Source organism: Neoarius graeffei, chromosome 6 (assembly GCF_027579695.1).
Source record: "Neoarius graeffei isolate fNeoGra1 chromosome 6, fNeoGra1.pri, whole genome shotgun sequence".
Classification (NCBI taxonomy): domain Eukaryota; kingdom Metazoa; phylum Chordata; class Actinopteri; order Siluriformes; family Ariidae; genus Neoarius; species Neoarius graeffei.
In genome coordinates, this window is record NC_083574.1 from 48,107,499 (window position 1) to 48,132,639 (window position 25,141).

The 25,141-nt window shown below is 42.2% G+C and overlaps 1 protein-coding gene across 1 annotated transcript in view; it reads right to left on the reverse strand.

Annotated features, from left to right (window-relative positions):
• Window positions 1-22,763, reverse strand: part of ric8b (RIC8 guanine nucleotide exchange factor B) — a 43,262-nt gene extending 20,499 nt beyond the window's left edge. Inside the window, exons 1-3 of the mRNA XM_060923750.1 lie at window positions 22,577-22,763; window positions 7,445-7,492; window positions 3,503-4,120 (exon numbers count right to left, since the gene is read on the reverse strand). Coding sequence (XP_060779733.1) covers window positions 3,503-4,120; window positions 7,445-7,492; window positions 22,577-22,660 — 750 coding nt within the window. The 5' untranslated portion in view covers window positions 22,661-22,763. The remainder of the gene's footprint in view (window positions 1-3,502; window positions 4,121-7,444; window positions 7,493-22,576) is intronic.
• Window positions 22,764-25,141: the final 2,378 nt, after the last annotated feature.

Below are 25,141 nucleotides of genomic sequence, written 5' to 3' on the forward strand. Positions count from 1 at the left end.
TTAAACAAATGAGACAAAAATATTATACTTGTTCATTTATTTATTGAGGAAAATGATCCAATATTACATATCTGTGAGCAAAGTCTGATCTTCACAACACGTTTGTGGAAGTGTATCATGGCACGAACAAAGGAGATTTCTGAGGACCTCAGAAAAATTGTTGATGCTCATCAGGCTGGAAAAGGTCACAAAACCATCTGTAAAAAGAGTTTGGACTCCACCAATCCACAGTCAGACAGATTGTGTACAAATGGAGGAAATTCAAGACCATTGTTACCCTCCCCAGGAGTGGCCGACCAAAGATCACTCCAAGAGCAAGGAGTGCAATAGTCAACGAGGTCACAAAGGACCCCAGGGTAACTTCTAAGCAACTGAAGGCCTCTCTCTCATTGGCCAATGTTAATATTCATGAATTCACCATCAGGAAAACACTGAACAACAATGGTGTGCATGGCAGGTTTGCAAGGAGAAAGCCACTGCTCTCCAAAAAGAACATTGCTGCTCATCTGCAGTTTGCTAAAGATCACATGGACCAGCCAGAAGGCTACTGGAAAAATGTTTTCTGGACGGATGAGACCAAAATAGAGTTTTTTGGTTTAAATGAGAAGCGTTATGTTTGGAGAAAACACTGCATTCCAACACAAGAACCTTATCCCATCTGTGAAACACGGTGGTGGTAGTATCATAGTTGGGGCTGTTTTGCTGCATCTGGGCCAGGACGGCTTGCCATCATTAATGGAACAATGAATTCTGAATTATACCATCGAATTCTAAAGGAAAATGTCAGGGCATCTGTCCATGAACTGAATCTCAAGAGAAGGTGGGTCATGCAGCAAGACAACGACCCTAAGCACCAGGGCAGGAATTTCATGAGAGCCTCGTGCCCTCTCAATTTGGCCTTGTGCCCTTGGAAAAAAATATCTGCCATAAGGCCACAGTGGCCTTGATGCCCTGCGGTTTTGTAGTCTGCCTCCTGACTGCCAATAGGCTTTAACATCACCTGTGTCTACTGAGAGAGAAAAAAAAAAAAAAAACACACATCTTTTGATGACATTCTGGATTCTTATTGGGCAACTCATCAGTGGTGGATCGGACTCAAGCCTGGCATGAACCGCTCCGACATGCTATAATGACACCAATCCATCACCAGCCAACCAGGAGACTTAAATCAAACGCATCCCCCACCCACTTGTGTCTGCGTCTGAGACGTTGAATTTTCACAGAAGGAGGGAAGAAGTTGACTGAGGTAAGACTGTGTGATAAATTAACGAATGAATAAGATAGGAATTTCAACATATCGGGCTTAAGTTTGTTACCGTTAAATAAGCATTGCTTGTACAGTAACATTATGTCGTTACAACGTTGACCCACTTTTAACGTGCTGAGTACTGACTGTAGCCGCTAACAAATGCTAATTAGCTTGTCAAAAGTGCAAAGACCTTAAATTGCTCTGTGTAAATTAGAAAATGGCGCAACTTCCTCCGTAGCCGTCAACGGACAAGCACAGACTTGTCTTGAGTTTTGAGCCAATCACAACAGGGCAGCACTGTGGCCTGAGGTAAAACATGATAGTTTAAGTTTGTTTAAATTACAAAAATGAATACACCCAATGACTGTCTCATATACTCTTCATATACTCATACTGTTTAAGTAATGCAATAAAACTAATCTTTAAAAGTGGTATTTACTCAAACTGTTTGCATAGAATGAACTTTCGGGTTTACTGTGTAATAGTGTTGCAGTGTTCTGCAAATTTGCAATTTAATGTTTCAGATCTTGAGACATGAAAGTGCTATTTTAAAAAAAGGTCAGAAATGTTTTCTTTGTCGTCTATTTAGTTCATTTTATTTCCTCAATAATTTTCCTTGATTGAGAAATCGGTCTGGGCTCTTATGGGTTAATCAGTAGCCTGCATGCTAGTATATGTTCCATTTACAGTCAAACATTTTGATGTGCTCCAGGCTCAATTTTGATTAATCAAAAATCTGTGTAGTAGTACAGTCTGAAGATGCTCTTGCACATTCGGTGTCAATTCAACAAAAATTATGGGAGGATATAGGTTTAATAAGTTTTACAATTTTTGAAGTGAGTGATGGATTGATAAGCTTAGATGTGTTCAATATTTTCTTATCTTCAGACACAAGTGTAGATGTTTCTTTACCTGCTTGACAGTTTCGACTGAGACTCCAATCTTCCTCAGAAGAGTCATTAGTCCTTAAATTAAATTCATTATAGATGTGAACTTAAAATCATTGTTTTATTTTATGGCTTTGGTGCCCTGGCTTTTGGCCTTCATGCCCTCAAAAAATTAACAGCACAAAAGGCCAAGTGGCCTTGCCCCTAAAATGACGAAATTCCAGGCCTGCTAAGCGCACAAGTCGTTCTACCAAAGAATGGTTAAAGAAGTTAATGTTTTGGAATGGCCAAGTCAAAGTCCTGACCTTAATCCAATCGAAACATTGTGGAAGGACCTGAAGCGAGCAGTTCATGTGAGGAAACCCACCGACATCCCAGAGTTGAAGCTGTTCTGTACGGAGGAATGGGCTAAAATTCCTCCAAGACAGTGTGCAGGACTGATCTACAGTTACCGGAAACGTTTAGTTGCAGTTATTGCTGCACAAGGGGGTCACACCAGATACTGAAAGCAAAGGTTCACATACTTTTCAATCAGTGAGTGAGTGGCAAAACACCTGACTCTAATTTCACCTCCAAATTAACTGCTGATCCTAGAGGTTCACATACTTTTGCCACTCACAGATATGTAATATTGGATCATTTTCCTCAATAAATAAATGACCGAGTATAATTTTTTTTGTCTCATTTGTTTAACTGGATTCTCTTTATCTACTTTCAGGACTTGTGTGAAAATCTGATGATGTTTTAGGTCATATTTATGCAGAAATATAGAAAATTCTAAAGGGTTCACAAACTTTCAAGCACCAACAACGCCACGGTCAATGTCTCCGAGATCACATTCCTCCTCCCCCCCCATTTCATTCATTTGATAAATTAACTGACATTTCTGACCTGTATCTGCATGACTTTATGCACTGTGCTGCAGCCACATGAATGGCTTACTCGATAACTGCATGAATATTAGGAACACCGGTCCTGTACAATGCATAAAGTGGCCAGTGGGTGTATGTGGTTGTTACCTTTTCATCTCAGAACTTAAAAGCCAGACCATGGCTGTCCACAAGACGCACAAAAAAATAAAATAAAATAAAATAAACTACCAGTTTACTAGCAGACTGATTTGAAGATAGTATGACTCTCTAAAGCCGCACTGTCTTTATGAGAGACCACATTCCTGCTGACCCTCCCAATGCTGATGAAACAAAGCGAGTGCTTACTCTAATTCTAGTAGTCCAAAACAGGGACACTGTCTTATAACCTAATTTTTAAATAAATATTTTAGCCCAAAAAGCGGGGGGGGGACGACGACACAATTTCCAATTCATAAGGTAGTTGGAAAAGGTGTTTTTAACCTCCGGCTTCTCACCTCATCACTGGAGTCAGCCATGGTGATATTAAACAGGGCTTTGAGTGACTCCATCGCCCTCTCGTTCCTCTCCAGAGAAATGGGTGGGGCCTGTGAGTCAGGACATGTGACTTCATACAGCCCTGCCCAGCGCACATCCAAGGTCTGTTCGAGTACGCCAGTGAGCAGCTCTACAGCATCTAAATCCTGCCGCAGCACCCTCCGGACATCTGGCCTCAAGGCAGAAAGCAGGAAGAGCAAACGGAGAGAGAAGAGCTCCACATCATGATGGGTGGGGCCAGGTAAGCGCAGACGGGCACACAAACCCTGCGCCAGCTGCACATCTGCACTCACCTGCTGTGCTGACACACTGTTAAACACCACATTACACAGGCACTTGAGCGCCTCCACTACTACCCGCTCCTCAGCGGCCGACTCGGTTTTCTCCGGAGGTTCCACATCAACATCAGGTAGCGGGATGCACGCCAGCCGGGCAAGAGTGACCATACCATCGTGGGTGGCTACAGGCCCAAGGACACGCTTATCACGAGACAGGATACGCATGGTCTCCAGACAGGTGCTCTGACACTGGGGCTGCACAGGCTGACCAAGCACTGTGAGTATGCCCCTACACAGATTCTGCATGGGAGAAACACAGATAAGCAGATGTGATAAATTTATACAACCGTGTTATTAAAAACATGATTAATTGGACTTTCATTACAGGGGCAATTTACTGTACAGGATAGGAACCGCCTGCATAATATTGTCAAGGTGTGTTCTAAGATTATTGGACTTCCTGCTCGCCACCTGAATACTGTGTACGAGCAGCAGGCTAGCGGCCTAGCTCGTCGAATTCTTAAGGACTCGACTCATGCTTTGTTCCCGGCATTTGAGCAGCTGCCATCTGGTTGCAGGTTCCGCTGTCCGGCCTGTAAGACCCAGAGGAGGAGAGCAACCTTTGTTCCAAGTGTTATTCTCCTCCTGAACTCTAACACTACGTTCAGACTGCAACCTGAAACGACCCATATCCGATTTGTTGTGAAATCCGATTTTTTTGTTAGGCCGTTCACATTACCAGTTATATGAGACTTGTATGCGATCTCCAATATGAACGGAAAACGACCCAAAAGTGTCCCGCATGCACAAATTGACACGTAATAAGCACATCTACGTAATACGTAAACAAACAAAAAAAAAAAAAGCGCACTCTTCAAGTTTGCAAGTAAAGCATGGAGATGAGGCGAGACCTGGCGATGTGGTTTTTGTGGCGGCGGAGGAACTTGCAGAATAATCTGATTGTGGGCAGCAGACTAATGAGACCGAAGGTGTCAAATTACTGGAAATTTCCAGAACAATCTTGTAATACAGGATGGTTTAAGTTATAAATCAGTTATAGAAACTGTTTTATTTAATCAGGCTAACAGATCAGCATCCAGGTCCGTACCAAATCCACCATTAGCTTGATCAATTCTATAAAAGTCTATTTAAATTCTGAAAACTGTACAAATGTTGTTGTTTTCCACCAAAGAGGCGGGATTAGCCAACGCAGAATAGTGACGTTTGTCTCTTGTTGATGACGTGTAGGTCGCATGAATGCGACCTGTCCGGTCAGACTGCAGTCACATGTGAAAATATCGGATATGCATCGGAATTAGGACCACATATCCAAGCGGCCTGGGTCGCATGTGAAAAAAATTGGATCTGTGTCGTTCAGATTGTCAACAACAAATCGGATACAGGTCGCATATGGGAAAAAAAAAAAAAAAAATCGGATATGGGTTGTTTCAGGGTGCAGTCTGAACGTAGTCTATGACAGTTACAATAACTTAAGTCTTCTGTACAATACTCTAGTGCAATATCACATGTCCTGATGTGCAATATTACAATATCACCTTGTCACTTTAACTACAATGTCACTCTAATCATACTATCATTTTAATTTTATCCACGCTTCATTTTTTTTTTTACTTTGTTATTGGCAGCAGGCCTGCCATTGTACCTTGTACATAATACGTTGTTTGTTTTTTTTGCTCACCCACTTTTGTGATTTTATTCTTTTTGTGATTTTATTCTCTTGCTCTTATTTTAATGTACCGCTCTTCGCCCTTCTAACTGCCCTTCGGGGATAAATAAAGTTTTGTCTGATCTGATTTAGTAAAGCCAATCCACCTACTGGCATGTGTTTTGGGAGGTGGAAGGAAACCCAAGAACCATGAGGAAACCAACACAGATACGGGGGGGCCTAAACTCCTGAGACAAGAATCTGAGCCCAGCATCAAACCACAGATCCTGGATCTACAAGGCAGCAATGCTACCTGCTTCACCATCATACTGCCTGTGTTGCATATACAGTTGTGGTAAGAAGTTTACATGCATGGACATGAATGCCATGGCAATATTTGGCTTTCATTGATTTCTTTGAACTCTTCTTTTACTATGGCAGAATGATTATACAACATACATATTTAGTAGAAGTAATAAAAATTGGTGCACAAGCTGCTTTCTTTTCCTGTTTTCTGAAATCAATACAGGGTCATATACCCACTTAAATTAATACAGTGGTTCTGAAGGCTCAAATTTCTTAACTTGCCAGGGCCAAGGCCTCTCAACATCCTGTTAGTGATCATGATTGATTATACCCGGTAATTTATGTGCCAACATAAAAAAGGGATGTTTGTTTGTTTTATAGCACTCCTTGGATCGCCTAAAAACACAGTACAATGGGGGAAGTCCAAGCAGCTCAATGCAGATCGGAGAAAAAGAATCAGAGTTACACAACTTCAGAATGTCTCTTGGAGCCATTTCTAAACAACTGCAGAGTCCAAGAACATCACTTCGAACAATCGTGTCTGCAAGTACAAGTTATTGGGAGGTGTAGCCACAGTCACCCTCAGCAGAGAGAAAAATAGCTCGGATGGTCAACCACCGAGTCACAGGCCTGCTACAAACTGGAGGTGCATTGCACAAAGTGGATGGAAGAATAAAAGACGACTACCTCAGAACTCGACATAACCTCACACCATCAGAAATTTGGACATGACTCAGTGTTCCAACAGGACAATGACTCCAAATATAAAATTTGTTAATTTTTTTCCCCCCTCTCTAAATTTGTAGTTTATTTCTTTTATACATCCTTGTTTGTTTACTCAGTACTTTTGCACTACTCCTTCACTGCCTTATCTTTTTCTCTTTACATATTTTGCTGCTGTAACAATGTTAATTTCCCCTTGTGGGATGATTAAAAGGCTATCTTATCTCATCTCATCAGAGCTGGTTGTGGAATGGATAAAGCTGGCTAACAAAGCTTAAAACAAGTCCTGACCTCAACCCTATAGAAACTAAGTGGACTGTGTTTAAAGGTCCAGTCTGTGCCAGGAAATACAAATGTAATTGAACTTTACCAATTCTACCATGAACAGTGGCGAAATATCCAAAAAGAATTCTGCCAAGAAGTTTGTTGACGGCTACCAAAAGTGTCTCGTCAAGGTGAAATTTGCTAGGAGACTTTTAAACCAAATATTAGGTGTGCTGTATGTAAATTTTTGACCCTGTATTGATTTCAGAAAACCCAAAATAAAACAAAACAAAAAAAACATGCACCAATTTTTTTTTTTCCCTGTGAAAGATGCATGTTGTATAATCATTCTGCCATGGGGGGATCAAAGAAAAATCACCGAAAGCCAATATGTTGTCATGACATTCATGTCCATGTATGTAAACTTCTGACTGCAACTGTACAGTGCAAACACTGCAAATACAGATTTTTTTTAATGACTAATGTTTAATTATTAATAAATCATTAGTATCCAGTTCAGTTCAGTTATTTCTTGGTGATTTTATTAAATATGGCAATAAAAATACAAGATAAAAATGGGTCCAAATAAATTTCACTCAGCAATCTGGACATGACAGAACATCCTTAGATCCTTAAAAGCCAAAATGTCAAAATCATATACTCACTATTCGAGTCTCCTCTTGTTTACAGTCAAAGGAAAAAGTCTTACAGTTCTGAAAAGAAAAACAGCGACAGGCGTTACGAAACACGAGAAAACGGATTCTCATCTAATATACATCATTTACAGTTGAACCACATGGTTGAGAAAACACACTAAGGCTGTATACTTGATCAGGCTAACCATCAGGACCATGACCTGAAGATTAGAGAAGCAGCCTTGGGCCCAAAGGGTTGCCAGATTGATTCCTGGGATCGGCGAGAAAAACGTGAGGGGACATGAGTGAATGAACAGCCCTTTCCCCCTTCATCTAGATCATGGTTGAAGTATCCTTGAGCAACGCGTCTAACCCCCAGCTGCTCCCCAGGCGCTGTAGCATAGCCTGCTGCTCTGTGCGTGTGCGCGCTCATTGCTCACTTGTGTGTGTGCGCGCGCGCGCATGTGTTCACTGCTTCAGATGGGTTAAATGCAGAGGAGGAATTTCACTGCGCTTGAGTGTACATGGTGACAAATCTATTTTTTTAAGATTTTTGGGGGGCTTTTTTCACCTTTATTGTAGAACAGTGTACAGACAGGAAATGAGCGAGCGACAAGGAGGGATCGGGAAATAACCTCGGGTCGAACTCGAACCCGGGTCCCCGGATTTATGGTATGGTGCCTTAGTCGACTGAACCACGACGCCCCCATCTATTTCTATTCGGTAGGAGAAAAGATGCACAAATTCCTACCAACATTATTTACTTGTACTGCCGTGCAAAAGCAAACTGCAGCATCTGCATATTGCGTCGGTGGCAAAAGACTGTCCAGTCACCTATTCGCTATTGGACTGTCTTTTGCTACCGATGCAATATACAGATACTGCAGTTTGGCCTTTGCATGGCAGCATACTTATCAAAATAACCTGAAGTACAGCTTCAAATTCTTTCAATTCACTCAAGCAAAAGATTTAAACTTACTTAAAAAAAAAAAGTGTATGTAATGCCTCTAAACCAGGGGTTCCCAAATGCCAAGGCCCCCCAAAGAGCATTAGCTTCTGGCCGGGGACCCCCTTTGCAAACCCACAGACAATGCTACAAAATATGTAAAAGAAACAAACTTTTAGAATGTTTTCTCTTACTCATTCATCTCATCTCATTATCTCTAGCCGCTTTATCCTGTTCCACAGGGTCGCAGGCAAGCTGGAGCCTATCCCAGCTGACTACGGGCGAAAGGCGGGGTACACCCTGGACAAGTCGCCAGGTCATCACAGGGCTGACACATAGACACAGACAACCATTCACACTCACATTCACACCTACGCTCAATTTAGAGTCACCAGTTAACCTAACCTGCATGTTTTTGGACTGTGGGGGAAACCGGAGCACCCGGAGGAAACCCACGCAGACACGGGGAGAACATGCAAACTCCACACAGAAAGGCCCTCGCCGGCCATGGGGCTCGAACCCAGGACCTTCTTGCTGTGAGGCAACAGTGCTAACCACTACACCACCGTGCCGCCCCGTTTTCTCTTACTATTATTCAATAATTGTTACATTTGTTTAGCATAAGAATATTATTAACTAACATGTTTTCAACAGGCGGCATGGTCGTGTAGTGGTTAGCGCTGTCGCCTCACAGCAAGAAGGTCCTGGGTTCGAGCCCCGTGGCCGGCGAGGGCCTTTCTGTGTGGAGTTTGCATGTTCTCCCCGTGTCTGCGTGGGTTTCCTCTGGGTGCTCCAGTTTCCCCCACAGTCCAAAGACATGCAGGTTAGGTTAACTGGTGACTCTAAATTGAGCGTAGGTGTGAATGTGAGTGTGAATGGTTGTCTGTGTCTATGTGTCAGCCCTGTGATGACCTGGCGACTTGTCCAGGGTGTAACCCGCCTTTCGCCCGTAGTCAGCTGGGATAGGCTCCAGCTTGCCTGCGATCCTGTAGAACAGGATAAAGCGGGTAGAGATAACGAGATGAGATGTTTTCAACAAATATTTTTGCACTGAACAATAAACTTTTCAACAAACTGTTGATAAGAACAGCACAAAAGAAATTAAACCACTCTCAATTGTGTGTGTGTGTGTGTGTGTGTGTGTGTCTGGGAGTGACGGGCTTGGTGGCTCCTACATAGTTTGTCAACCCTGGGCTTAATCTCCGTCAGTGCCATACGCATGTCATTGTCCACATGTAGACGTGCTCCATGTTTGGTTTTGAGTACCTTTAAAGTTGAAAAGCCAGACTCACACAAGTAGGTTGTTGCAAGAGGGAGAAGGCATTTCAATGCCCTGTCAGCTAAGCTGGGATAGTCCTTTCTTACATGTAGCCAGTAGTTAGACAGGGGAAGAGCCTCAAAGTCCATTTTTAAATCCCCCGAGTTTGTCATCTCAATCAGCTCCTCCTGTGACTAAGTCCAGACTAGAACTGACACTGGGGGCAAAGGGGTTCCTAACCCAGTTTAAATGTGTGTTTTCGAGGTCAGGGAAATAGTCTTTGAAATATCCTTGGAGGTGCTCCAGGTGGGACTGGATCAATGGAGAGACGGAGCCCAAATCATCGCATGACAGCAGCTCCTGGTGAAGTAGTGGGAACATTTCTGTAACTCCCTCCTGGAGCTTCTTTGACCACAGCATGATCTTTTTGGAAAAAGCACGCACTTTGTCTTGCACCTGGAGTATGTACGTGTCACGTCCTTGCATTCAGTACATTTATGGCCCTTTTCCACTACCCTTTTTCAGCTCACTTCAGCTCGCTTCAGCCCGACACGGCTCACATTTCGACTACCTCAGAACAGCACGACTCAGCTCGCTTCAGCCCTGCTTAGCACCCAAAACTCGCACGGTTTTGGAGTGGGGCTGAAGCGAGCCAAACCGAGCCGAGTGAGGCTGGGGGCGTGAGCAGACACTCCCCTGTGCACTGATTGGTGAGGAGGAGTGTCCTCACATGCCCACACACGCCCTGCGAGCACGCTGGGATCTGTAAACACCGTAAACCCGGAAGAAGAAGAATTACGAATTACGAGAATTTCTGAAGCCTTATGCGCCTCGCCTCATCTATACGCTCTTGCCAGTATCTGTTGGCGCTGTCGGTGACAACAAGCCACAGAACCAAGACCAGCAACACTAACGACTCCATGTCCTCCATGTTTATTGTTTACTCTCCGGGTCGTGAGACTACCGCTTAAAGAGTCACTGATGTCACTGTTTGCGCCGCCTAACGACATCACGTGACGTCCACCCACTTTCACTAACTCCACCCAATGTGTCCACCCACTTCCAGCCAGCACGGTTCAGCACTGTTGTAGTCGAAATGCAACTCCAACAGCCCCGCTCAGCTCGACTCAGCACGGCACGGCTCAGCCCGACTCAGCCGTGTTTGTAGTGGAAAAGCGGCATTAGATGCTGGAAAATGTCTGACATGTAAGCAAGTTTGCGGATCCAGGTTTGCGGATCCAGGTTGCATCGGTGAACCGATCTGCCAGCTGATGCTTTTCAGATGAGAGGAACTCTGCAACCTCCCTCCGCAGCTCATAGACACGGTTCAAAACTGCGCCCTGTGACACCCAGCGCACGTTCAAGTGAAGCAGCAGCCCCTCAAAACAAGCGCCCATCTCATTACAAAGCAGGGTAAAAACAGTCTGTGTTTCATGGGACGAGCTTTAATAAAATTCACTACTTGTATAACCTCCTGTAGTACCTGATTCAACTCGTTATCCATCCTTTTTGCGACCAGTGCCTCGTGATGGAGCATGCAGTGTGTGGCCACTACATGCGGGGCCTTCTGCTTAATGAGAGCGGTCACTCCACTGATCTTCCCGGTCATTGCCGCGGCTCCGTCCGAACACCCCCCCACACAACGGGTCCAGTCCAATCCGTTAGACTCGATGTAATCGTCCAAAACTTGAAAAATGTCTCTCTCAGTAGTTCTTCTTTCAAGTGCTTTACAAAATAGTATTTCCTCCACAAATCTTTCCTGTGAAATAAATCTGATGTATACAAGCAGTTGGGCCTCATTGGATAAACCTGTGCTCTCATCCAGCTGAAGTGCGAAGTATTCACTGGCTCTCACCTGCTCCAACAGCTGAGCAGATGCGTCTTGAGCCATGTCACCAATCCGTCGGCTCACAGTGTTATCAGAGAGTGGGACAGCATCAATTTTTTTTTGGCAGCATCCTCACCAAGCAATTCTTGAACGGCTGGTAAAATCAAATCTTCTCCAACTGAGTGAGGTTTTTTAGCACGAGCAATGTGGTACGAGGCTAAAAATGATGCCTTCAGGGCCCGCTCGAGGACAGTAGCTTGCTGGATGAATGCAGTAGATTGCCGGATCAAATGCTCTTCTTTGCGTCTGAAGAAATCTACTGTTTTTTCGGCATCTGTCTGATGTTTTTGTACCAAGTGACACTGAAGTTTCGAAGGTTTTAAGCACTCATTTGACAGAGTCTCCAGACAGAGGACGCATTTCAGGCAATCATGGCCATTTTTATGTATGGTTGTAAAGCCATACTTAATGTATGCTGCCTCATATTTTCGGATTTTAGTAGGCCAGGACTACCTAGTTGTTGTTTTTTTTCACAGCAGTGTCCTCCACAGCAGGGCTGTTCGTTTGTTCCTTCGGTCTCTTCTTCAAAAGCCTGTCCATTTTGCGCTAGCAATACGCTAGCTTGAGGAGCAAAGCAGCTTGATAAATGGCACAAACCGCAACGTCACAGGCAATCGGAGAGATAAGCATGGCAAACAACGTTTTGATATGATGTATTATTAATAATTATATTTTATAATAATGATTTAAAAACTAATTACAATATATTTAATAATAATTATTTTTTTTAAAAAAATTTTCGGGGGCGGCACGGTGGTGTAGTGGTTAGCGCTGTTGCCTCACAGCAAGAAGGTCCTGGGTTCAAGCCCCGGGGCCGGCGAGGGCCTTTCTGTGTGGAGTTTGCATGTTCTCCCCGTGTCCGCGTGGGTTTCCTCCGGGTGCTCCGGTTTCCCCCACAGTCCAAAGACATGCAGGTTAGGCTAACTGGTGACTCTAAATTGAGCGTAGGTGTGAATGTGAGTGTGAATGGTTGTCTGTGTCTATGTGTCAGCCCTGTGATGACCTGGCGACTTGTCCAGGGTGTACCCCGCCTTTCGCCCGTAGTCAGCTGGGATAGGCTCCAGCTTGCCTGTAGAAGGATAAAGCGGCTAGAGATAATGAGATGAGAATGGGATATTTTTTTTGTTATGGTCCCTCCAATTTTCTGAGGCCCCCCCTAGCGGCCCCCACTTTGAAAACCTAGGCTCTAAAGCACACTTTTTTCCCCCCCTGTACAAAGCAACAATCATGTTGATTGATCATGTGTTTTCAAACCATAGTTGATCCAAAAGGCCATAAATTAATGAAAAAAATCAATAAGCTCAGCCAATTTTCATAGAATCTGCCGAGACTCATCCGGAAGATCCTGAAGGGGTGCATGACGTCACACGTGTAACAATCCAGGTATCAATTTTGTTCATGTGCGCAGCAGTGGTTAGACCAGTCTCGATATGGAATCACGTTTTGGAGAGAATTCCGATAGCGATTGGGATTCTTATATATGTCGGATGAAGGGGCAGATGATTATCAAGGATATTCTGGAGTAAATGGTTATCTGTTCGAGCCCCCAAGACGAAAAACTGCCAGTTCACGAGTCTTCCTCTGTAGTGCGCACAAGATGGAGAGATGGATATGTGCAGAACGTGGTGGTTACCTTTCATCGCATTTTCCTGAATAAAACTAAAAGCAAATTGAGTCTTGCAATATTGCAATTAGCACATTTCAGTTAATAATGATGATTGTGCATGCATTTTTCTTCCTCTTAAAGTGCATCAGACATGATAAGATCGGATGTCACGAGTGTGTAAATGTTGCTCATAATCCTGTATCTGGTGCGGTGTGTGAGAGAGAGTGAAAGAGACGGAATAAGGTAATCGACGAACCGTCCAAATGTCATTTATTAACTCTTTACCCCTTAATGACGACCCCGTGTATATCCCATAATGATGACGCCTTGTCTAAAACCTTGTCTTTAGACTTTTTTTTCTTGTAAATATGTTCTAAGGGTGAACAGTATATACATGCCACCAAGGGTGGTTATAACAACTTCTTTAAGGGGTAAAGAGTTAAATAAACGGGTTTCTTTTTTGCCCCAATAATTCCCATGTGCTCGTTCTGGTGGTGGTGATGAAATCTGCCTGCTGCGTTTGCACAAACCTCACCCACTGTCGCTTTAGATTAGGGTCATTTCTCGGAAATTCATGAACCGAATGGATTTCAACATCCGAACAACGCAGTGCTTTCTCATTGTTATTTTTGTAAGATTCCAACAACAATATTCAATTTCAGTGAGTAAACAAGCATGGCGTCAGATGAACGATCCAGATAAGCAAGGTTCCACGCGTGACGTCATGCGAGATTAGCCCTGAGGTAAGGCTACCCTTTTCCAGGATCCGGAAGCTGCGATTTATAATCTCATCTCATTATCTCTAGCCGCTTTATCCTGTTCTACAGGGTCGCAGGCAAGCTGGAGTCTATCCCAGCTGACTACGGGCGAAAGGCGGGGTACACCCTGGACAAGTCGCCAGGTCATCACAGGGCCGACACATAGACACAGACAACCATTCACACTCACATTCACACCTACGGTCAATTTAGAGTCACCAGTTAACCTAACCTGCATGTCTTTGGACTGTGGGGGAAACCGGAGCACCCGGAGGAAACCCACGCGGACACGGGGAGAACATGCAAACTCCGCACAGAAAGGCCCTCGCTGCCACGGGGCTCGAACCCGGACCTTCTTGCTGTGAGGCGACAGCGCTAACCACTACACCACCGTGCCGCCCTGCACTTGATAAAATAAATAATTATATTTCCCCATTTTATTAATTAGTGTCATTTTAAAGCATTACATACACTAAAGTACGAAAGCATAAATGTATCTCAGAGTGTATCAGGTGGCACAGCATTCCTGGCTTTTTAAAGAGGTCTCTCAAGTCAGGAACTGAACAATAACTAATGGGCCGGGGTAACAATAAGTAACTTCATACAAGGTCGATTTGCAAGGTCAGCGGTGGTCCTTTTCTATTAATTGACAGATGGTTGCAGTCAGTGACTCAAAACACCACTAGAACATGCACAAGAAATAGATGATTCATTTGTTTTACTGACAACACATTAATAAGCCCTTTATTGCAGTCTGGGGTTGTTCAGACACTTACAAAGTGGAACACGTGGACAGGAAGCTACAGGGAATAAATTAGATTAAAAGATGACTTGTCATTTCTAGTTTAAGATTAGCCTCACACACACACGTAGATTGAATCTAGTACCAAGCTGAACTGCACCATTTTAATGAATGTTTCTACAAATTAATGTAGCTTGGGTTTCAATTCCAGTAAACAAGATCAGGGGTTTCTTAAAAACTCTTTGTAGCCAGGAATCCTTTTAACAATAAAATCTCAGTCCAGATTTATTTCATGAACATTAAAATAAAGCATATACGTCTCTCATCTCATCTCATTATCTCTAGCCGCTTTATCCTTCTACAGGGTCGCAGGCAAGCTGGAGCCTATCCCAGCTGACTACGGGCGAAAGGCGGGGTACACCCTGGACAAGTCGCCAGGTCATCACAGGGCTGACACATAGACACAGACAACCATTCACACTCACATTCACACCTACGCTCAATTTAGAGTCACCAGTTAACCTAGCCTGCATGTCTTTGGACTGTGGGGGAAACCGGAGCACCCGGAGGAAACCCACGCGGACACGGGGAGAACATGCAAACTCCGCACAGAAAGGCCCTCGCTGCCACGGGGCTCGAACCCGGACCTTCTTGCTGTGAGGCGACAGCGCTAACCACTACACCACCGTGCCGCCCAAGCATATACGTATAAAATATATTTTTATATTTAAACACACACACACACACACACACACACACACACACACACACACGTGCATCTCAAAAAATTAGAATACCATGAAAGTTCTTTTTTCATAATTTAATTCAAAAAGGTAAACTTTCATATATTCTATATTCATTACATGTAAGGTGAAATATTTAAAGCTTTTTTGTTTTAATTTTGATGATTATGGCTTATAGCTCATGAAAATCAGAAATCCAGTATCTCAAATTATTAGAATATTCCCTAAGATGAATCAAAAAAAGGATTTACAATTTAAAAAAAAAAAAATGTCCAACTTCTGAAAAGTATATTCATTTATTACACTCAATACTTGGTTGGGGCTCCTTTACCATGAATTACTGTATCAGTGTGGTGTGGCATGGAGGTGATCAGTCTGTGGCACTGCTGAGGTGTTATTGAAGCCCAGGTTGCTTTGATAGTGGCCTTCAGCGTATCTGTATTTTTGGGTCGGCTGTTTCTCATCTTCCTCTTGACAATACCCCATAGATTCTCTATGGGGTTCAGGTCAGGCAAGTTGGCTGGCCAATCAAACACAGTAATATCATGGTCAGCAAACCATTTGGTAGTAGTTTTGGCACTGTGGGTAGGTGCTAAGTCCTGCTGGAAAAGGAAATCAGCATCTCCAAAAAGCTTGTCAGCAGATGGAAGCATGAAGTGCTCCAAAATCTCCTGGTAGATGGCTGTGTTCACTTTGGACTTGATAAAGTACAGTGGACCAACAGCAGCAGATGACATGGCACCCCAAATAATCACAGACTGTGGAAACTTCACACTGGGCTTCAAACACCTTGGATTCTGTGCCTCTCCACTCTTCCTCCAGACTCTAGAACTGTGATTTCCAAATTAAATGCAAAATGTACCTTCATCTGAAAAGAGGACTTTGGACCACTGAGCAACCGTCCATTTCTTTCTTTCCTTAGCCCAGATAAGACACTTCTGACATTGTCTCTGGCTCAGGAGTAGCTTGATATTAGGAATGCGAAAGTTGTATCCCCTTTCTTGAAGATGTCTGTTCGTGATGGGTCTTGATACACTGACACCAGCCTCAGTCCACTCCTTGTGAAGCTCTCCCAAGTTCTTGAATCAACTTTTCTTGACAATCCTCTCAAGACTGCGGCCATCCCTGTTGCTTGTGCACCTTTTCCAGCCACCCTTTTCAGCAATGACCTTTTGTGGTTTACCCTCCTTGTGGAGGGCATCAGTGATCATCTTCTGGACAACAGTCAAGTCAGCAGTCTTCCCCATGATTGTGGTTGTGTGTACTGAACTAGACCGAGAGATACACTGTGTTCATACTGTTTTACTCAAACTCGAAATGAAATATTCTAATATTTTGAGATGGGGTTTTTTTTGTGTTTTTGTACTGTATGCCATACTGATTAAAATTAAAATAGAAAAATGCTTGAAACATTTTAGTTTATGTGTAATGAGTCTATAATATATAACATTTTCACTTTCTTAAATAACTGATGGAAAATATTGAACTTTTTCACAATATTCTAATTTTTTGAGACGCACTAGTATATATGGTTTTCCCCAAAGCATTTTAGCGTATCGGGCCCGATACGCTTGCTCTGCCTGCCGATACGCTTACACTACGTTCAGACTGCAACCTGAAACGACCCATATCCGATTTGTTGTGAAATCCGATTTTTTTGTTAGGCCGTTCACATTACCAATTATATGAGACTTGTATGCGATCTCCAATATGAACGGAAAATGACCCAAAAGTGTCCCGCATGCACAAATTGACACGTAATATAAGCACATCTACGTAATACGTAAACAAAAAAAGCGCACCCTTCAAGTTTGCAAGTAAAGCATGGAGATGAGGCGAGACCTGGCGATGTGGTTTTTGTGGCGGCGGCGGAACTCACAATAATCTGATTAATGTGGGCAGCAGACTAATGAGACCGAAGGTGTCAAATTACTGGAAATTTCCAGAACAATCTTATAATCTTGTAATACAGGATGGTTTAACATCCAGGTCCCTACCAAATCCACCATTAGCTTCAGTGCTTAATTTGTAAAGTGGGAGGTCCCGGAGCGCAGAGGATGAGTGGCTCCGGTGCGAAAAAAAAAAGAGGGGGGGCGCTTCTGGGCATGTATTGTAATAACACTGCAAATTAAGTTCATCTGCGAAAAACCCCACTCACACTCTGCACTTGAGATAGGGACAGTGTTGATCGCGGCCAAGAGGCCCTTCAGTTCATCTGGGATGAATTCTCCATTACTTTCCCTGAATGCCCTGATGACATGTCGTGGATCATTGATGCAAAACTGCTGGCAGAGCGCTTCCACTTCTTTTTCCCCCGAACAGCACGTCTTCCTCCCGCAGCCACGGAAGTGTGCACCCTCCTTTTCCGTAATATACAAACAGATATTTTGTGGATGTCGTTTCATGAGAGAAATCACCAACAAGACAGATATCAAAATCAGACATTAACACTAAATAAACTTGCATTTATTTATTTATTTGTTGTTTTTTTTTGTTACATAGTCAAGAGAGGTGGCGGATCACCGGATCCAGTGTAAATAGCTGCCGGAGCCAACGTCCGAGGTTCCGGAGCGCGCTCCGGCTTGCTCCCCCTCAAATTAAGCCCTGATTAGCTTGATCAATTCTATAAAAGTCTATTTAAATTCTGAAAACTGTACAAATGTTGTTGTTTTCCACCAAAGAGGCGGGATTAGCCAACACAGAATAGTGACGTTTGTCTCTTGTTGTTGACATGTAGGTCGCATGAATGCGACCTGTCCGGTCAGACTGCAGTCGCATGTGAAAATAACAGATATGCATCGGAATTAGGACCACATATCCAAGCAGCCTGGGTCGCATGTGAAAAAAATCGGATCTGTGTCGTTCAGATTGTCAATAACAAATCGGATACAGGTCGCATATGGGCAAAAAAAAAAAAAATCGGATATGGGTCGTTTCAGGGTGCAGTCTGAACGTAGTCTTAGTCGCTTTAGTTAAAATCCGATACGCTTAGATTTATACCGATACGTTAAAACTTCCTACCGACAAGTAACTAGATACATAGGAGAACAAATAACAGATCCATTTAAATACTAATTGATATTTGTGTTAAACAAGCGGCCTTTTTCCCCAATGTTTGTGTTGATTCTGTCAAAGTAATATGTCCGCGTGGTATGATGTAAACAAACTAATCTATTGGCTACGTCAAGATCACGTGTTCAAACCGTCCAATAAAAACATCGAAAGAAACCGTCAGACATCCCGCAAGTTTCCGATTCATTATAAGCGATCTCATTGGCTGCCGATGTTGTCCCCCACCAGACGGGCAAAGCCGACTGATTTTAATAAGCTAGGAGGAGAAGACTCGCTGGACAATTTGATCCACATCAGCATGAATGGCAGCGAGATGGACTATGAGAGGGTTGCTCAACATTGGGCCAAGCAAAAGCCAAGTAGCCCAAGAGCATTAGCTCAAAATTGAGTCCAACCCGGAACAAATTAGTAACAAGCTGAATTTTTCAGAATATGTTCAGAATACCCTTAGGAATAACAGACTAAAAGTCCCCGGGAATCCACCTTGGGCTCTCTGAGAAATTCAAGATGGTGTCCAAAATGGCTGCCGATTGGAGATTTTTCAATATCTCAGGGATAAAACATAATATAAATGCAATTAAAATGTTAAATTATATGTTCTCTCATACAAGCAATGCAAATTCACCATTGTCACACTGTTAAAATTAACCAAGATTACAAGGTCATTAATGTGGTAATTACATGGAATTTGATGGTTGACATGATTGACAGATTAGCTTAGTAGGCTACCTACATACATGAACATAATGTAAGACAACAATTAGACATCAATTTCCTTAATATTTAGTGCATCTTTAAGCTTTGATAAAATATTAAAGGGAAATTAAATTTGAGAACTCTATCTTCTAAAACTACAATGGCAAGCTGTTTCAGTACACTTCTTCAACATTCTGGCAGCTTTCATGACAAAAAGGTCTGCCTCAATAAAAGCTCTTGCTTATAAACAATGAGTAGACTTAAACACTTCTCAGTGCCTCAGTTGTAATGCTTGGACCTTTGTTGTACCATCAATGAAGTAGGGAATTTATTCAAGCTTGTTTAAGGGTAGAAAAAAATTAATCTTTGAGTTTCTAGCGCCAGTCTTTACTACTAGCAATGCCAGTGTGTTCGGACAAAAAAAATGACTAAACTCAGCATGACCTTTTAAAAATGACTGAACTCAGCATGACCTTTTAACATGCCATTTTTCATTTTACACCACCAATTTACTTTAATTAATATTAATGAAAATAAGTGCTCCAACCCCTAGTAATTGTGTTTGTTGTTTTGTGGACAGAATAGGATGATACGGAGTGAACGAGTAACCAATGGATCCACATTATACACAAATATACTGTTATAATAATGTTAATACACAATGTAATTAATACACATGTTGGAATTTACTCTCCTACCCCACAAAACATATATTTTGACCTTTTAATTGCATTAATATTTTGTTTTGGGCCTGAGATATGGGCAGATCTCCATTTGGCGGCCATTTTGGACGCCATCTTGAATTTCTCAGAGAGCACAAGGGGGATTTCCGGGGACTTTTAGTATGTTATTCCTAAAGGTATTCTGAACATATTCTGAAATTTTCAGCTTGTTACTAATTTGTTCCGGGTATAACCCTATTACTCCTGGGCTAAAGGAGAATTAATCTGCTTTAAAGGAGTAGAAAACTTAATTCATTAGTTTGGGTTTGCAGAAAGATTATGTACTTATAAACACTCTCACGAAGTGAAGCTGTCCAAATGTATCAAATACAGCATAATTTCAAATAATCATCATAAGCAGTTTTGGCAGTGTGATGTCACTGACATCACACTGCCAAATATGCTTATCATTATTATTCGAAATTATGCTACATTTGACACTTAACACAATCTCTTCGTGAAGGTTTTTATAAATACATAATCTTTCTGCAAACTTAAATGTATGAATTAAGTTCTCTTTTCCTTTAAATACGTTTTAATCTTAATCTAGTCCATTTAATAAAGTGCCAAAATTTAAACTTTATAATATGCAGTTGCCTTACTTTTCTTTTCAGTGCATCTTAGTTATACATATATTATGGTAATTGCATCAGAAACATTCTAAATCATTACAGTTACAGTAATACAGCAACTTATTTTAAGGTGGCAGTTCTTAGGTTCAGATCCCTTTGTGATCAACAGGAGGTCATGATGATCGATTCTCTTCATTGGATTGCATAAGACGGAGCAAACCACTGGTCATATTTTCATGCACATTTTTGTTACAACACTACTTGATCATAGATGATTAAGTGCAAGGGATCCCTGTAGATTTTCAAATCTATCGTATATCTCAGTAATCTGCAACAAAACAGTTTAACTTGCATGCTGAACTTTAAGGTGAAATTTCAAATGTGTATACATGAATACTATTTAGGTCAGAAATCACTGAAGCACTGGTAAAATCTATCCTATAATCATGTATCTAAAACCTCTCAGAGACCCTGAAAATGCACCTGAGAGCATCTATTTTCAAAAAATTTTCCTGGCATGCCCCGCACCCCCCTAGTTTCCCTTCGCGCCGTTGGCACTCAATTGTCTGTGTTTTATCATGCCAGAATTTAGGGCTTTAATTTCTTTCTGGGGAAAACACTGATATATATTTCTCTCCCCCCACCCCTTTGTTTAAGCCATAGAGCTTTATAAAGCCCAGAACTTTTCACTAACAAAAATAAATACATTTAAAAAACAAAACACAAACCCCACATTATGTTTAAGCCAACATTATCAACAAATTACCTGTTTTTTTTTTTTGCTTGTAGTTTGGGGTTAAGTTTGGAATAAAACCAATTCAGTTCAAGGGACCACTCACACTAGCTCATAATAATAATAATAATAATAATAATAATAATAATAATAACTTTGATTTTTTTTTCCAGCACTGTCAAAATGGGGACTCCCTAAAGTGAATGATGCATGAAATGGAATGACGAATGACAGCTAGTGATTTGAACAATAAACGGTCCCTTGTCATTCAGATTCTTATAAATGGAATAACGATTGAAATGTAGGTGGAATGACATGCTTTCAGCTCATGAAATGGAATGACATTGTTTCTAAGTGGAATGACCTACTTTTAGGTTATGTTATCAGTGATATCCCCTTTTACAAATGGAATGACAGCGTTTCCAGGTGGAATGACATACTTTAATCGTTTAAACATTTCAATCGTTATTCCATTTATAAGAATCTGAATGACAAGGGACCATTTATTGTTCAAATCACTAGCTGTCATTCGTCATTCCATTTCATGCGTCATTCACTTTAGGGAGTCCCAATGACGCATGAAATGACATTGTTTCTAAGTGGAATGACATACTTTTAGGTTATGTTATCAGTGATATCACCTTTTACAAATGGAATGACAGCGTTTCCAGGTGGAATGATATACTTTTAGGTTATGTTATCAGTGATATCCCCTTTTACAAATGGAATGACAGTGTTTTTAGGTGGAATGACATACTTTGAGGCAATGTTATCAGTGATATCACCTATAACCTAACCCTAGAAACAATGTCATTCCATTTGTTAATTTGATATCACTGATAACATTGCCTCAAAGTATGTCATTCCACCTAGAAACCTTATCATTCCATTTGTAAAAGGTGATATCACTGACAACATTAGCTCAAAGTAAGTCAATACATATAGAAACCCTGTCATTCCATTTGTAAAAGCTGATATCCCACCAACCACCCACTTATCTTATCCTAGGGAGGTCTAAAACTAAAGATTTCAATCGTTATTCCATTTGTAAGAATCTGAATGACAAGGGACCATTTATTGTTCAAATTTACTACCTGTCATTCATCATTCCATTTCATGCGTCATTCACTTTAGGGAGTCCTAAAATGTCAAGTAAAATTAGGGACCTCTTTGTCTGAGAACCACTGATCTAAATAGCAAACAGCTAATGTAAACAGACTGATAATAGCTAATCAAGCTAACTTGATAAATCTAGGAAGTGTCTAGAAACACTTCATAACGGCATATTTTGTCTGAGGTTAGTGCAAAAGTGAAATAATACATTTGCACTGACTACTATTGCGTTTAGCAACACTGCTAGTCACTGCTGTCATTTACTAACTAGCAGCTTGAGCTAGCAAGCTATTAGCATTTTCCAGAAACCTACCTCTGCGTTATATTCCTGCAAACGCTTTTCAACTTCCTCATCGTTCCCGTTTTCAATATGCATCAGAATTTCACCCAAATCCATGACTACCCGGATTTACAGAACAGTAACTGAAGTCTCACACAAGCAGCAGATGTTTTAGTTCTGCCTCCCCAAACCTCTCTTTTCAACTTTTCAATGCGAAACGTCACACCGTGGAGTCACATGACCACTGACTTCCGGTCTGAGTCTGACACTGTACTAACGAGCGGACTAACCGGGGCAGAGGCAGCCCATTATTTCAGATTATTATTCAGGCCAAGAAATTTATATATTTTTTCACCAGCCAGCCGGACTAGTTCCCTTCCAAAGTAACTCGCCAAACAGAAAATCAACTCGCCAAAATTTGTTCATGTATGAATTTTACTTCTGTCAAAAATAGCACAAAAGAGAATAGTTACCATTGTTCATGACTAATGTGCATTTATTTCAAGACCCGAGTATTTTGATACTGTTGTTAAATACATAAATGAGAACAACACAGAGCACCATAATATAATATCATCTCATTTCATCTCATTATCTCTAGCCGCTTTATCCTTCTACAGGGTCGCAGGCAAGCTGGAGCCTATCCCAGCTGACTATGGGCGAAAGGTGGGGTACACCCTGGACAAGTCACCAGGTCATCACAGGGCTGACACATAGACACAGACAACCATTCACACTCACATTCACACCTACGGTCAATTTAGAGTCACCAGTTAACCTAACCTGCATGTCTTTGGACTGTGGGGGAAACCGGAGCACCCGGAGGAAACCCACGCGGACAACATGCAAACTCCACACAGAAAGGCCCTCGCCGGCCCCGGGGCTCGAACCCAGGACCTTCTTGCTGTGAGGCGACAGCGCTAACCACTACACCACCGTGCCGCCCACCCTAATATAATATCAACAAATAATAATATATTGGAAAACTTGGCAACTTGGTGTATGAGTATTGAAAACAAATATACTTACTGTCATGACTATAGCACCCAAAATATGTCCAACATGCTTTCTGTATTTAACCATTTATGAGAGATAAAGCATTAGGAGCTTCATATTGACTAGGAATCAACTTGAAAAAAATTAATTATTGCATAAAAATCGTATCGCAGCCAAGGCCTACCCTGCTCCCACGTTTGCTTATAAGCCCTTTGTCGTTTCTCCTTCTCGTACGCTTTATCGGCGGCCTTTTTCTCCTCTTCAGACCGAGGTCGCTTTGTCGCCATCTCTGGCGGTTTCTGTACACCTTTCAGAAAATTCCACATTGCAACGTAGCTTTGGCAGATGTAGATGTAAACAACAACAAAAACACTTGTTTAAATGGGCAATAATGTGGCCACATCTATTGAATTTGATAACGTGATTACCGCGATATTCAACGAGACGTGTTATATGCATGCGCAGTAGTGAAAAAAACGACAGCCACGATATGATTCGGAATTCTTTGGTATTTTCCGTCCTGCCGATAAACACATCAATTAACACAGACATGGCACACAGCTTTAGTTGACGGTGTGTCTGAATCTTCACTTCATATATATTTTTTATTTTCAACTAGCCAGCCGAGCTGGCTAGTGACAGGAATTACCCACCAAATGACAAATTAAGTCGCCTCGGGCGACCGGACCACCGCGAATTTCAAGCTGTGTTATGGAGTTTGATCTACTGGGAAACTACATTGTGTGTTTGTAGACCTGGAGAAGGCATTGTATTGTATGGTATTGTATGAGAAAGTGTGGTGTGAATGAGAAGTATATCAGAGCAGTGTAAGACATGTATGAGAACAGTGAAACAGCAGCGAGGTGTGCAGTTGGAATGCCTGAATGGTTCAAGGTGAAGGTGGGACTCCTTCAAGGATCTGCTTTGAGTCCTTTCTTAGGCGGCACGGTCGCCTCACAGCAAGAAGGTTCTGGGTTCGAGCCCAGCAGCCGACGAGGACCTTTCTGTGTGGAGTTTGCATGTTCTCTCCGTGTCTGCATGGGTTTCCTCCGGTTTCTCCCACAGTCCAAAGACATGCGGTTAGGATAATATGGGACGGCCTTGGGCTGAGGTGCCCCGGGCGCTGTTAGCATGGCTGCCCACTGCTCTGGGTATGTGTGTGCGCTCATTGCTCATGTGTGTGTTCACTGCTTCAGATGGGTTAAATGCAGAGAGGAATTTCACAAGTGTGTGATGAATAAAGTTGTGCTTTCTTTCTTTCTTTCTTTCTTTCTTTCTTTCTTTCTTTCTTTCTTTCTTTCTTATTTGCCATAGTGATGGATAGCTTAACGGACGAAGTGAGGCAAGAGTCACCGTGGAACATGATGTTTGCGGATGATATTGTGATATGTGGTGAAAGTAGAAAGGAGGTTGAGTTGGGTTTGGAGAGATGGAGGTATGCATTGGAACAAAGAGGAATGAACATGAATAGTAGCAAAACAGAATACATGTGCAAAGTTGGTGAATTCAGGTACCTGGGGTCAACTGTGCAGGAAAATGGGGGTTGCGATAGTGAGGTGAGAAAGAGAGTGCAGGCAGGGTGGAGCAGTTGGAGAAGGATTT